Source organism: Tamandua tetradactyla, chromosome 13, assembly GCF_023851605.1.
Source record: "Tamandua tetradactyla isolate mTamTet1 chromosome 13, mTamTet1.pri, whole genome shotgun sequence".
Lineage (NCBI taxonomy): Eukaryota > Metazoa > Chordata > Mammalia > Pilosa > Myrmecophagidae > Tamandua > Tamandua tetradactyla.
Genome location: NC_135339.1, coordinates 75,627,619 through 75,640,291, shown reverse-complemented (window position 1 = coordinate 75,640,291; position 12,673 = coordinate 75,627,619). Strand labels below are relative to the sequence as shown.

The 12,673-nt window shown below is 39.9% G+C and overlaps 1 protein-coding gene across 3 annotated transcripts in view; it reads right to left on the bottom strand.

Moving 5' to 3' along the window:
- The window catches only part of CASP7 (caspase 7), a 37,144-nt gene that overhangs the window by 21,179 nt on the left and 3,292 nt on the right, over positions 1–12,673 (bottom strand). For all 3 annotated transcript variants that reach the window (XM_077126080.1, XM_077126082.1, XM_077126081.1), the window contains one exon: positions 2,074–2,183. In XM_077126080.1, the coding sequence (XP_076982195.1) occupies positions 2,074–2,183 (110 nt within the window). The remainder of the gene's footprint in view (positions 1–2,073; positions 2,184–12,673) is intronic.

The following is a 12,673-nucleotide window of genomic DNA, read 5'->3' as shown; positions in this document are numbered from 1 at the left end:
AATGCATCCCTAGTAGATGACTAGTGGATTATCTAATACCTGGGTAGGGAATCATATGCCTAGAAAAGGTAGAAAAAATAAGCAACTGAAATTTCATAACCTGGATGAATAGGACACTAAATCACCATTTATTGTAGCTCACTATTTTTCAGTAGTTCAACAATCATGTCTTACAATTCATACAACCAAAACAAGCATTTCAGAAAATGGAGTTAAATTTAGATATTTCATAGAGAAATTTACTGTTTATTTAGTGAAGCTTTAAGTCAACTTCAATAGTGCTATAAAAAAGATACAGTAGATTGGAATGTAGGAGATTATCCAGGTTTATTTGTTTTAAAAAAAGGACTTACAGGAGAGAAATACCACACCACAAAACATATATTTTTGCAAAATGATGGCTCTTTAAAGAAAAGGTCTTAAAAAAATCCTGAAGATTTTCCAAGGGGAGCAAACACAGTCAGTTTTAAGGTAACAGATTGCCAGGTCTTTACTTTCTATTGTATTTTCTTCCTAAAACTGATCTGCCTGAGACCCCCACCCACACTCTTTCCCAGTCTCCCATCTTCCATTGTATAAAAGAAGGGTACACTTCTCACCCATCCTGAATCTTACATGCTGTGTAAACTTCCGGGGCATCACAAAGGGACAATTAAACAGCAGTCTCCATGGGTCGCCCTCTCTTTTGGGGCTTCCTGCTTGTACAGGACTCTGATAAGGACAAACCATGGCATTAGAAATGGCTTTGGGGGCTGCAATGGGATACTCCAAATTCAATTATATTGTAGAATAGGATGGGAATGATGATATAACTTGTTTAATGGCCTTGTCTCTTTTATAGCCCAATTATTCCCAAAGACTACATTGCTTTTGAGCTAGAATCCTGTGTGAGCAAAGTAAAGAGAGAACTGACAGAAAATACTGAATTCAGAAGGTAAACACAGGGCTAAGCTTTGTGCCCTGCTTCCCTTCCTTCCCTCTTTCCTTCTATCCATTCATTTGTCCACCCATCCATCCATCTTAGAATTAGGTTTCAGAGACAAGATTATTATCAAGAGATGTCTTTGAATATACTTACTGAATTGAAAAAAAAAAGGTATTATACCTTCATTAATAGAAAGCAAGTCTGGTTAGGCTGGCTGTTTGACAGGGACAACTGGCTTTGCCAATGAGATTATACAGCAACATTTTCCATATATGAATGAGTTTCATTTACAGATCCAAGATATTGAAAAAAAAACAAAAACATTTTAAAAAGCACATGGTTGGCACAGTGGCAGAGTTCTTGCCTGACATGCTGTAGACCTGGGTTCGATTCCCGGTGCCTGGTCATGCCAAAAAAACCAAACCAAACAAAAAAAAGTACGTGGCTTATCAAAAAATTATATTGGGAAATGTGTATTAAAACTATTTTAATCATCTTATCTCTTTTTCAGTATTTTGGGTTAAACAAGATGCTTCTAAGTAAAAGAGGAACAAGTTTAACTAACAGTTGTTCAAGAACTTTTTGTAAAGCTTTTCTGGTGTACTTCCCAGAAACTGAGAAAACAAAAGTCTCTAAGGCTGGATAACAGTTCTTTTGTAAGTTCTGTAATTTCTAATTCTTTATTTTTGACACATTTGAAGAAGAACCTAATTGAGTTGTCATTTTTGGCACATAGAAAGAATTAAAAGAATTCAATGACATTGCTGAAAGAAAAGTCCTATCATCTCTACATATTTATACAAAGTTTCTCTGTTGCGTCTATCTATAATGAAAAATAAGAAAAAGAAATGACAGTGAATGCGTTCCTATTCTAGCAATAAGTAGTATTTGTCCACATTCATGAACTAACTTTAGTGCCATCTATCCCATTAAAAGTTGCAAGTTTAATGCAATTTCTATTTAATAATTATTTTGATTGATAACAGTTACTTTAAATAAAACTAATGGTTTATAAAAATTTATTTGTTGAGATCACACTGCATCAACCTTCTTTCCTGACTAAGCCCTCCCCATGTGTGCAGATGGCAGAGGCTTGGCAGGCCTGAGGTTCACGGCCCCTGATTAACTCAGCAAAGAAGGTAACTTACCTAAAGAGTGATGGGATGAATGAAGACCGGTCTGGCTTGGCATCAATCGCATCATTCTCTGCTGACTCTCCAGCTCCCTGGTCCGTGACACAGCCCTGATCGTCAGCCATCTGGGAAGAGAAAAAGAACAGAAAATCAATATCAAGTGGCACCACTGGTCTTGTAATATTTGAAAATAAAATTCATTAGGTGACGTAGTTTGCAGTTAACCCTTGAGATGAACAGTATTGCATGTTTAGGTCCCAGGGTTACCCGCATCATCAACTAAAGTGTCTGAGTGACAACTATATTCCGGAATCATTCCACAGGCTGGGTACACAGCAGAAAAGCAGACAAAGTCCTTGCCCTTAGGGAGCTTCTATTCTAGCACCCACAGTTTTCTGAAATGCTCACTGTGTATGACATACTGTGGAAGGTCGATAATAAGAAACTGCCCCTCAATTCCTGGCAGGGTATCAGGTTTCATCCTCTGCCTGGCATCACCTGAACCTGCATCAAAAAGCAGTTAGTGCCTCCTTCCAGTCGACCAAGATGGTGCTGTAAAATGCTCCAGGCTGCTGTCTCCCTGCAAAATCTTTAAATAGTTAGCAAAACCTGGCAAATCCATTATCCTTAAAACTCTGGAAAACAGTTAAAGAGTTGCAGTAATTGGGCATGGGCTGAAACAAGAAAACACACCTTAAAAAATGGAGGCAAAGCTCATGGTGCCCTTGCTAGCCCTTCTCCCCACCTCCTCAGCGTGGTGTGGAGCCAGCCTGTGCACCCACTGAGGGTCCCTGGCCCCGGTCCACAGAGAGCAGAGTAACCCGTGTGCACAGTGGGTGCCTGTATGTCAGGGCCAACCTGTCATGTGGAAGCCTGGAAGCCTGAAAAAGTAACTCATCTTGGGCTCACCCTCCCAGAATTTGTCATGAAGGCAGAGAAGCAGCTTCTAGGTGGCTACAGTAGTGTAAGAGGTCTGGGGCAAAGGATTACTGCATTAAGTCAGACAACAAAGCATGAAGGAGAAGTGAAAGAATATTTCAAGGGAAATAGAGGAGGCATTCGAATTCCTGAACACGGGGGAATTCCTAAGGCCAGGAGCAAGCACAAGCCCAGGAAAAGTAGACTCCATTTAGACTCAGATGAGACAGAGGACCCTGCACATCACTTTTGCCTTGGGCTGATCTTCTTGATAGAAGGGCTAAGCTCTGAAGGAGACCACTAGCCAAGGTAGCGCAATGGTAAATGTCTTCATGCAGATTATGGTGGTGAAGGCATGGCTGTTTACTTAGGTTGGAGTATATGATGTGTGATAAAACTGTTTAAAAATGAAAGAGAGAAACAGGTGCTAGAGAAAATGTGGAGAAAGAGAGGTACCTATTCACTGTTGGTAGGGAAACTGAGAGGGGCAGCCCGTTGGAGGGCCTCCTGGTTCCATAGGAGGCTAGGGTTGGGGTTGCCATATGATTCTGCAATCCAGTTTCTCAGTATATACTTGGAGGAACTGAGTGTGGGGGCACAAATGGACATTTGCACACTGGTGTATATGGCAGCAGTGTTCAAGATTCACAATGGATGGAGGTGGCCTAAGGGTACAACGACTTGTAGAATGGAAGGGGGAACTGTTGTATATACATACAATGGACTACTAAGCGGCAGCAAAAAGGATTGAAATTGTAAGGCATGCAACTAGGTGAACGAACCTTAAGGACTGTACATTGAATGAAATGTCAGAAACAAAAAGACAAATATTATCATGCCTTATTCATATGGACGAATTATGATATCAAAACTTGGTGAACTGAAGTTGAGAGCATGGGTTATATCAGGTTGGGGTCTATTGTAAAGGGTTCTAGATTGTAAGCTCTTACAGCAGTCACATATATTCGGGAATTGTGACTGTTATTTCTAAATTTTGAGATACCGAGCTGTTTGTATGTAATTTGGTCATTCCCTGAAACTTTGGGTGTTTATGTGATATCTGAGACTCAGAGTAAGAGCTCTGAAGCTATGAGAGTCAGCAGTATTCCATACAGGAATGGTTAAAACATTGAAAAAGGGATCAGACTTTGACTAGAGATATAAATGAAGCTGATATGGATAGGACTAAGGTAAATCAGAATACAGGGTAAAGGATGATATTGTCCATTTTAAAACTTCAACTTCTGTGTGAGACCAAATGGAGAGATGTTTAGTTGGTGCAAAATTTGTGTTTTGGGTAGCACAATACTTAATTTAACTTGCATGGTCAGTTTATGTAATACCATAAGTACATGAAATCTTGAATAGGGCGTGAGAACTTGTTGGTTTGTCCAGGTCACTGTGATGCCCAGATATATCCCAGAGTAATTTGGGCAGTGAATAATGAACTATTTGGAAGGTCCCCTTGGGGAACTGGGGAGAAAGGAGGAAATATTCAACTCCCCCATCTGGAGAATTTCTGATGTTCACATAAGCAGTGGGGACAACCAAATCGATAGTCTGAGCCCTCGATCTTGGGGTTTGTCCCTATGAAACTTATTCCTGCAAAGGATAGGCTAAGCCTACTTAAAATTATGCTTAAGAGTCACCACCAAAGAACCTCTTTTGTTGCTCAGATGTGGCTTCTCTCTCTAAGCCAAATCAGCAGGTGAATTCACTGCCCTCCCCTGTACATAGGACATGACTCCCAGGGGTGTAAATCTCCCTGACAATGTGGGACAGATCTGCCAGGATTCACTGGAACCCAACATCATGGGATTGAGAAAGACTTCTTGACCAAAAGGGGAGAGAGAAATGAGACAAAATAAAATTTCAGTGGCTGAGAGGTTTCAAACAGAGGCAAGAGTTATCCTGGAGGTCATTCTTATGCATTATACAGATATCCCTTTTTAGTTTATGATGTATTGAAGTGGCTGGAGGGAAGTACCTGAAACTGTCAAGCTATGTTCCAGTAACCTTGATTCTTTTTTTTTTTTTAACTTTTTTTATTAATTAAAAAAAATTAACATACAAAACATTAAGATATCATTCCATTCTACATATACAATCAGTAATTCTTAATATCATCACATAGTTGCATATTCATCATTTCTTAGAACATTTGCATCGATTTAGAAAAAGAAATAAAAAGACAACAGAAAAAGAAATAAAATGATAACAGAAAAAAAAAGATTATACATACCATACCCCTTACCCCTAGCTTTCATTTACCACTAGCATTTCAAACTAAATTTATTTTAACATTTGTTCCCCCTATTATTTATTTTTATTCCATTTGTTCTACTCTTCTGTTGATATAGTAGCTAAAAGGAGCATCAGACACAAGGTTTTCACATTCACAGAGTCTCATTGTGAAAGCTGTATCATTGTTCAATCATCATCAAGAAACATGGCTACTGGAACACAGCTCTACATTTTCAGGCAGTTCCCTCCAGCCTCTCTGCTACATCTTGAACAACAAAGTGGTATCTACTTAATGCATAAGAATAACCTCCAGGATAACCTCTCAACTCTGTTTGGAATCTCTCAGCCATTGACACTTAAGTCTCATTTTACTCTTCCCCCTTTTGGTCGAGAAGTTTCTCTCAATCCCTTGATGTTAATTCTCAGCTCATTCTAGGGTTTTCCTCAGTCCCTCAATGCTGAGTCTCAGCTCATTCCAGGATCTCTGTCCCATGTTGCCAGGAAGGTCCACACCCCTGGGAGTCATGTCCTATGCAGAGAGGGGGAGGGTGGTGAGACTGCTCATCATGTTGGCTGGAGAGAGAGGCCACATCTGAGCAACAAAAGAGGCTCTCTTGGGGGTGACTCTAAATTGTAAGTAGACTTGACCTATCCTTTGTGGGGTTAAGTTTCATATGAACAAACCCCAAGACCGGGGGCTCAGCCTATAGCTTTGGTTGTCCACACTGCTTGTGAGAATATCAAGAATTCAACTTGGGGAAGTTGAATTTCTCCTCACTCTCACCATTCCCCGAAGGGGGCTTGCAAATACTTTTCCAGTCACTGATCAAATCACTCTGGGATTCATCGGGGCATCACTCTGGACAAACCAACAAAATCTCATGTCCTACCTGAGATTCCAAGCACTTATGACATTCAATCAAACTATCTACATGAGTTATATTAGGAAATGCTCTAGTCAAAACATAAATTTTGTAACAAATAAACATTTTTTGCTTTAGTCTCACACATAAGGTGACATTTTAAAGTATTAATTATCATCTATTTTCAGCACCCTGCAATAATGACATTCCTTTGTTCTTCCTCATGCAAAAACATTTTTAAAATTTGTACATTGTACATTTCACTATTGTTATACACTCTAGGCATTCCTAGATTATACCATCTCAATCTTTACCATCTATCTTTCTTTCTGATTTCATTTATGTCCCCAGCCCTCCTCCCTCTGTCATTCTCACATGCAGCTTCTTTCAGTGTTTTAACATAATTACATTACAGTTAGGTAGTATTGTGCCGTCCATTTCTGAGTTTTTATATTCAGTCCTGTTGCACAATCTGTATCCCTTCAACTCCAATTACCCAATATCTCACCCTATTTCTATCTCCTGATGGTCTCTGTTACCAAGGAAATATTCCAAGTTTATTCACTAATGTCAGTTCATATCAGTGAGACCATACAGTATTTGTCCTTTTGTTTCTGGCTAATCACACTCAGCATAATGTCCTTAAGGTCCATTCATGTTGTTACATACTTCACAACTTTATTCTGTCTTACAGCTGCATAATATTCCATTTTATGTAAATGTCACAGTTTGTTTAGTCAACTCTCTGTTGATGGACATTTTGGCTGTTTCCATCTCTTGGTAATTGTTAATAATGCTGCTATAAACATTGGTGTGTAAATGTCCATTTGTGTCCTTGGCCTCGTGTCCTTTGAGTAGAGACAGCATATAGATGGGTCCTGTTTTTAAATCTATTCTGCCAGACTATGTCTTTTGATTGGAGAGTTTAATCCATTAACATCCAGTGTTATTACTGCATGGGTAGTACTTTCTTCTACTATTTTACCTTCTGGATTTTATATGTCATATCTAATTTTCCTTCTTTTTACCTTTACTCATAGTCTTCCTTTCTACACTCTTCTCCACACCTCTCTCTTCTGTCTTCGTATCTGTCTCTAGTGTTTCCTTTAGTATTTCTTGCAGAGCTGGTCTCTTGGTCACAAATTCTCTCAGTGATTTTTTTGTCTGAAAATGTTTTAATTTCTCCCTCATTTTTGAAGGACAATTTTGCTGGATATAGAATTTTTGGTTGGCAGTTTTTCTCTTTTAATAATTTAAATATATTATCCCACTGTCTTCTCGCCTCCATGGTTTCTGCTGAGAGATCTGCACATAGTCTTATTGGGCTTCCTTGTATGTGATGGATTGCTTATCTCTTGCTGCTTTCAAGATTCTCTCTTTCTCTTTGACCTCTGACAAACTGATTATTAAATGTCTTGGAGTATGTCTATTTGGATCTATTCTCTTTGGGGTACGCTGCACTTCTTGGATCTGTAATTTTAAGTCTTTCATAAGAGTTGGGAAATTTTCAGTGATAATTTCCTCCACTAGTTTTTCTCCTCCTTTTCCCTTCTCTTCTCCTTCTGGGACACCCACAACACGTATATTTGTGCACTTCATATTGTCTTTCAATTCCCTGAGTCCCTGCTCATATTTTTCCTTTTTTTTCCCTATAGTTTCTGTTCCTTGTCGGATTTCAGATGTTCCGTCCTCCGGTTTTGAAATCCTATGTTCTGTCTCTCGAAATCTACCATTGTAGGTTTCCATTGTTTTTTTCATCTCTTCTACTGTGTCTTTCATTCCCATAAGTTCTGTGATTTGTTTATTTAGACTTTCAGTTTTGTTCTTTCCTTGCCTTCTTTATATCCTCTCTCAATTCATTGATTTGGTTTTTGATGAGGTTTTCCATGTCTGATCGTACATTCTGAATTAATTGTTTCAGCTCCTATATGTCATTTGAATTGTTGGTTTGTTCCTTTGACTGGGCCATATCTTCAATTTTCCTAGCGTGATCTGTTATTTTTTGCTGGCATCTAGGCATTTAATTACCTTAATTAGTTTATTCTGGAGATTGCTTTCACTTCTTTTATCTAGGGTTTTCTTGCTGGATGAATTTGTTGTCTATCTGTTCTTTGACATTCCGTTCAGCTTTATCTGGACCTTTAGCTTAAGTTTTGTGTAACAGAGGAGAATTTTTCGGTTCTTGTTTTCTTGATTCTTGCCCTGCTTGTGTGGTGCCTTCCCTCCACGCACACACTTAGGAGGGTCTACTTAGATATTATAGACCCCAGCCAGATTTTCTCAGACCAAACTGGCCTCCTATCAGGAGGAAAGAGTCACCTGCATCGGTTTTCCCTGAGGGTGAGACCCAGCAGGTTGAAAGACTTTCCTGTGAAGTCTCTGGACTCTGTTTTTCTTATCCTGCCCTGTGTGTGGTGCTTGTCTGACTGCAGGTCCCACCAGCATAAGATGATGCGGTACCTTTAACTTTGGCAGACTCTCCCTGCTGGGGGCATGATGGAGACAGAGAAGAAGTTGTAGGCTGGTTTTAATGGCTTCAAATTACCAAGACCTGAGTTAGGCTTCACCCCTCCCCTGGGGAAGGCACAGGCTCCAGACAAGCCCCCAAAAGAGCTCACTTCTGCCTATGCCTGGGGCAGTTGCAGCCTGAAAAGTCCTGCCACTGTATCCAGAGGCAGTCAAGCCTTTGTAGATACACAGCCACAAAAACCTCTGTTTCCTTCTTTTTTTCCCCCTTTTTCTGTCAGTCCTGCCCCCTTGGCGCCGGGGCAAAAATGAGCAACCTCCGCTTTGACCAGGTTCACCTAAGCTGGGGCCTATTTTTAGTAGTCAGAATTTGTTAATTAGTTCCACAATTGGCGTTTGATTGTGCCCAGTCCCTGCTGCTGGTAAAGTCCTTTCCTTTCCCCTCTGGGAAGTGGCCTGTGGGGGAGGGGCACTGGCAACCGCAGCTTTGGGAACTCACCATTCTGGGGGTGCTCGCAGCTGGTCCAGCTGGTCCAGACTGGGGTACGCTGTGTGTCTGGTCACTGACATGGCCCCAGGAGCTGTTCTGTACTGTTTCTGGTTATTTAGTAGTTGTTCTGGAGGATGAACTAAAACACGCACGTTGTTAAGCCGCCATCTTGACCCCTAACCTTGATTCTTGAAGATGATTGTATAACAATACGACTTTTACAATGTGACTGTGTGATTGTGAAAACCTTGTGTCTGATGCTTCTTTTATCCAGGGTATAGACAAAAAAATATGGATAAAAATCAATAAATAATAGGAGGGAAAAATGGTAACATAAATTGGGTAGACTGAAATACTAGTAGTCAGTGAGATGGAGGGGTAAGGGGTATCGTACCTATAAGTTTTTTCTTTTTATTTCTTTTTCCGGAGTGATGTAAAATGTTTTAAAAGTGATCGTGGTGATGAATACACAACTATGTGATGATATTGTGAGCCAGTGATTACATACCATGTAGGGAATGTATGTGTGCAAAGATTTGTCAATTAAAATATTTAAAAGAAAAAAAGCTGATGCTCAGGGGGTAAAATATTAACAACAGGTGAACTGGGGAAAGGGTACATGGTGTCCCTTATTCAGTTTTTGTTTTTCCAACTATTTGAAAGTTTGAAATTATTTCCAAATTAAAAAAGAAAAAAGCATACAGTGCATGGCAACAAAAAATTACAACACACACAAAAAAACAGGAAATGATGGTCCATCTAAAGGAACAAGATAAAAATACAGAAACCACCAATGAAGAGGACCAGACTTTGGACACCCTGGACAAAGACTTATAAAAATGCTCGTCAATATGCACAAATACATAAAGGAAAACGTGGAGAAAGAAGTAAAGGATATGAGGAAAGAAATGAATGAGCAATATGATAATCTCAAAAAAGAGATAGAAAAATTTTAAAGGGGACCAAAGAGAAATACTGGAGTTGAAGATGTCAATCACTGAAATAAAAAATTTTCTAGAGGGTTTCTACAGCCAATTGGAGCTGGCAGAAGCAAAAATCAGTGATCTTGAAGACAAGATAATTGAAATGATTTAGACTGAGAAACAGAAAGAAAAAATGTTAATAAAATGTGAACAGAGCTTAAGAGACCTGTGGGACACTGTCAAGCCTACCAAAGTATGTATTATGGGAGCTCCAGAAGGAGAAGAAAGAAAGGGCAGATGTACTATTCAAAGAAATAACTGTTGAAAACTTCCCAAATTTAATAGAAAACATGAATGTACACATTTAAGAAGCCCAATGAATCCCAAACAGGATAAACTCAAAGAGACCCAGACTCATAGTAATCAAACTCTACAATGCCAAGGACAAATAGTTCTGAAAGCTTCAAGAGAAAAGTAATGAATTAGGTACAAGGGAATTTCAATAAGATTATGTTCCAATTTCTCATCAGACACCATGGAGGTAAGAAGGCAGTGGTACACAATATTAAAAGTGCTGAAAGGAAGCAATTGCCAACCAAGAATTTTATATCTTTCAAAAATGAGGGTGAGACTGAGTCCTTCTGAGATGAACAAGTGCTGAGGGAGTTCAGCACCACCAATTTAGCACAGGAGTCAGCAAACTATGGCCTGAAGACTGTTTTTGTAAATAAAGTTTTATTGGAACATGGCCATGCCCATTCATTTATGAATTGGCTATGTCTGCTTTCCGGTTACAACTAGAGTTGAGTAGTTGAGACACAGACTATATAACCCACAAAGCCTAAAGTATTTACTACCTGAACCTTTAAACGACTCCTGAGTTAGGCTAATTACCAGCCAATAGCATTTCCTACCATCCTACTACTCCCTTTGCTTTAAGTGATAAAAATAACAAGAAAGGATAGCTGCTCATATTTATTCTTTCCTGTGCTAACTGCTCTATAAGCATTACTTTACATAATATTCCTAATAACTAGATTAGTTTAACCCTATGACCACATCCATTGCCAAGTGAGGGAGTTAAGGTCAGAGAAGGTTAAATAACTTGTTCCAGCCACATATCTAGTAAAGAGTAAGGCTTGGGTCTGAATCCAGCTATGAACACTCCAGAGCCCACTCCTCACCATTGTTTCATTCAGCTACCCAGCTCCCTAATGTCCCTGGGCACAGCTGTGCTCATTTCAGCCTTTGTCTTGGCTCATGGCACTCTTTTTCTGGAAGTCACCATCCACGGTTGCTGGACATGTCATCTTTGCCACCAGGCCAATTATCTTAAATCTTCAGAACTTGGCTTAAATGGTTCCTCCTCAAGGAGGTCCTATCTCACACAGCCCCCCTGCCCCACCCCCATTCCCTTCACAGCACACTACTTGGCTCCTACATGAGACTGTAAGTTCCTGATGGTAGAGTCTGTGTTCCCAGCACTTAGCAAAAACATTGATAGGCAAAAGGTGGAGTTCACTAAATAAATATTAACAGATGAAAGGCTGAAAGAAACACATGCCCTGAAGGAAAGGAATTAGCTAATGGGGACACAGCCAGGCAGTAACAGAACCAGTAGGAAAGCCCATTTCTCCTCAGTCAAATCCCATTTCCTTCTCCCAGAAGGGATCGGGTTTCATCAGCAACGGGAAAACTCTGGGGACTCCAATACCTGCCTGGTCCCATCCTCTAACCAGCTTCACAGAGTGTGACCAGTTGGTGGATGCAGCTCTATGCAGTTGTGCAGTCCTGTGAGGGCTTGTGCAAGGCTGTTTTGCTTGGTTGGAGAAGAAGGTCTCTATTTTACCGAACATCTTATGCCCCAGAATTGAGAACAAGTAGATTCGAATGAATATCTCTGACTTTTGACGGAGCACAGAGAAGGAATTTATCTTGGGGGAAGGTGTCCAAGGAAGCAAAGCCAGGATCTCCTGGCATTGAGCCCCAAGTGGTATTATCATAGCACCCTTCAGCTTACCTGTGGGGTGAGCTGCATAGCTCAGCAGGAGAGAAGGAGAGACCCCCGCAGATCTCTACAATGACCCTTAGCTTTCCCAACACACCGAGACCCTTCCCACCATCACTAACAATGTGCTTCCCATGGGACATAGTTAGGTTTTCCAAATTAGGACCCAAAATATCTCAAAAACACAGATAACCCCACGTCTAGAGGAGCAAGAATAAGGAAGGCCAGGGATGCAGAAAATGCTCAATAATTTTTATTTTATCCCTTTTATGTAGACTTAGCTACCTTTTGATGCTGATTTTTATTAACAAAGCATTCACTTAAATGTTTTCAAAATCGAAAAATTAAGGTTATACAAAAACCACCAGACAAATCGTACTACATGCATTTTAGCCTTGAGTCTTTTGCTAAAGCTAGTCTTATAGGCTGAAATCCAGAGTGTATGATGATAAAACAATGTTTCCACTTATAAAAAATAAGGGGGAGGGCCAACTGTAAGCGTAGTGTCTCCTAGGAAAGCCAAACATTTGTTTCAATATTTCATATTTAATATTTTGGGACAGATCAGAAGAATTTTGGAGATTCCATTCATTCATTTAATCAGAGTATATTTACTGTAAGTCTAATGTACCAAGCCTTGTGTTAGGAGGCAGGGATACACCTGTAGGCAAAACTGACCAAGTTCAGCTATGGAGGGGGACAG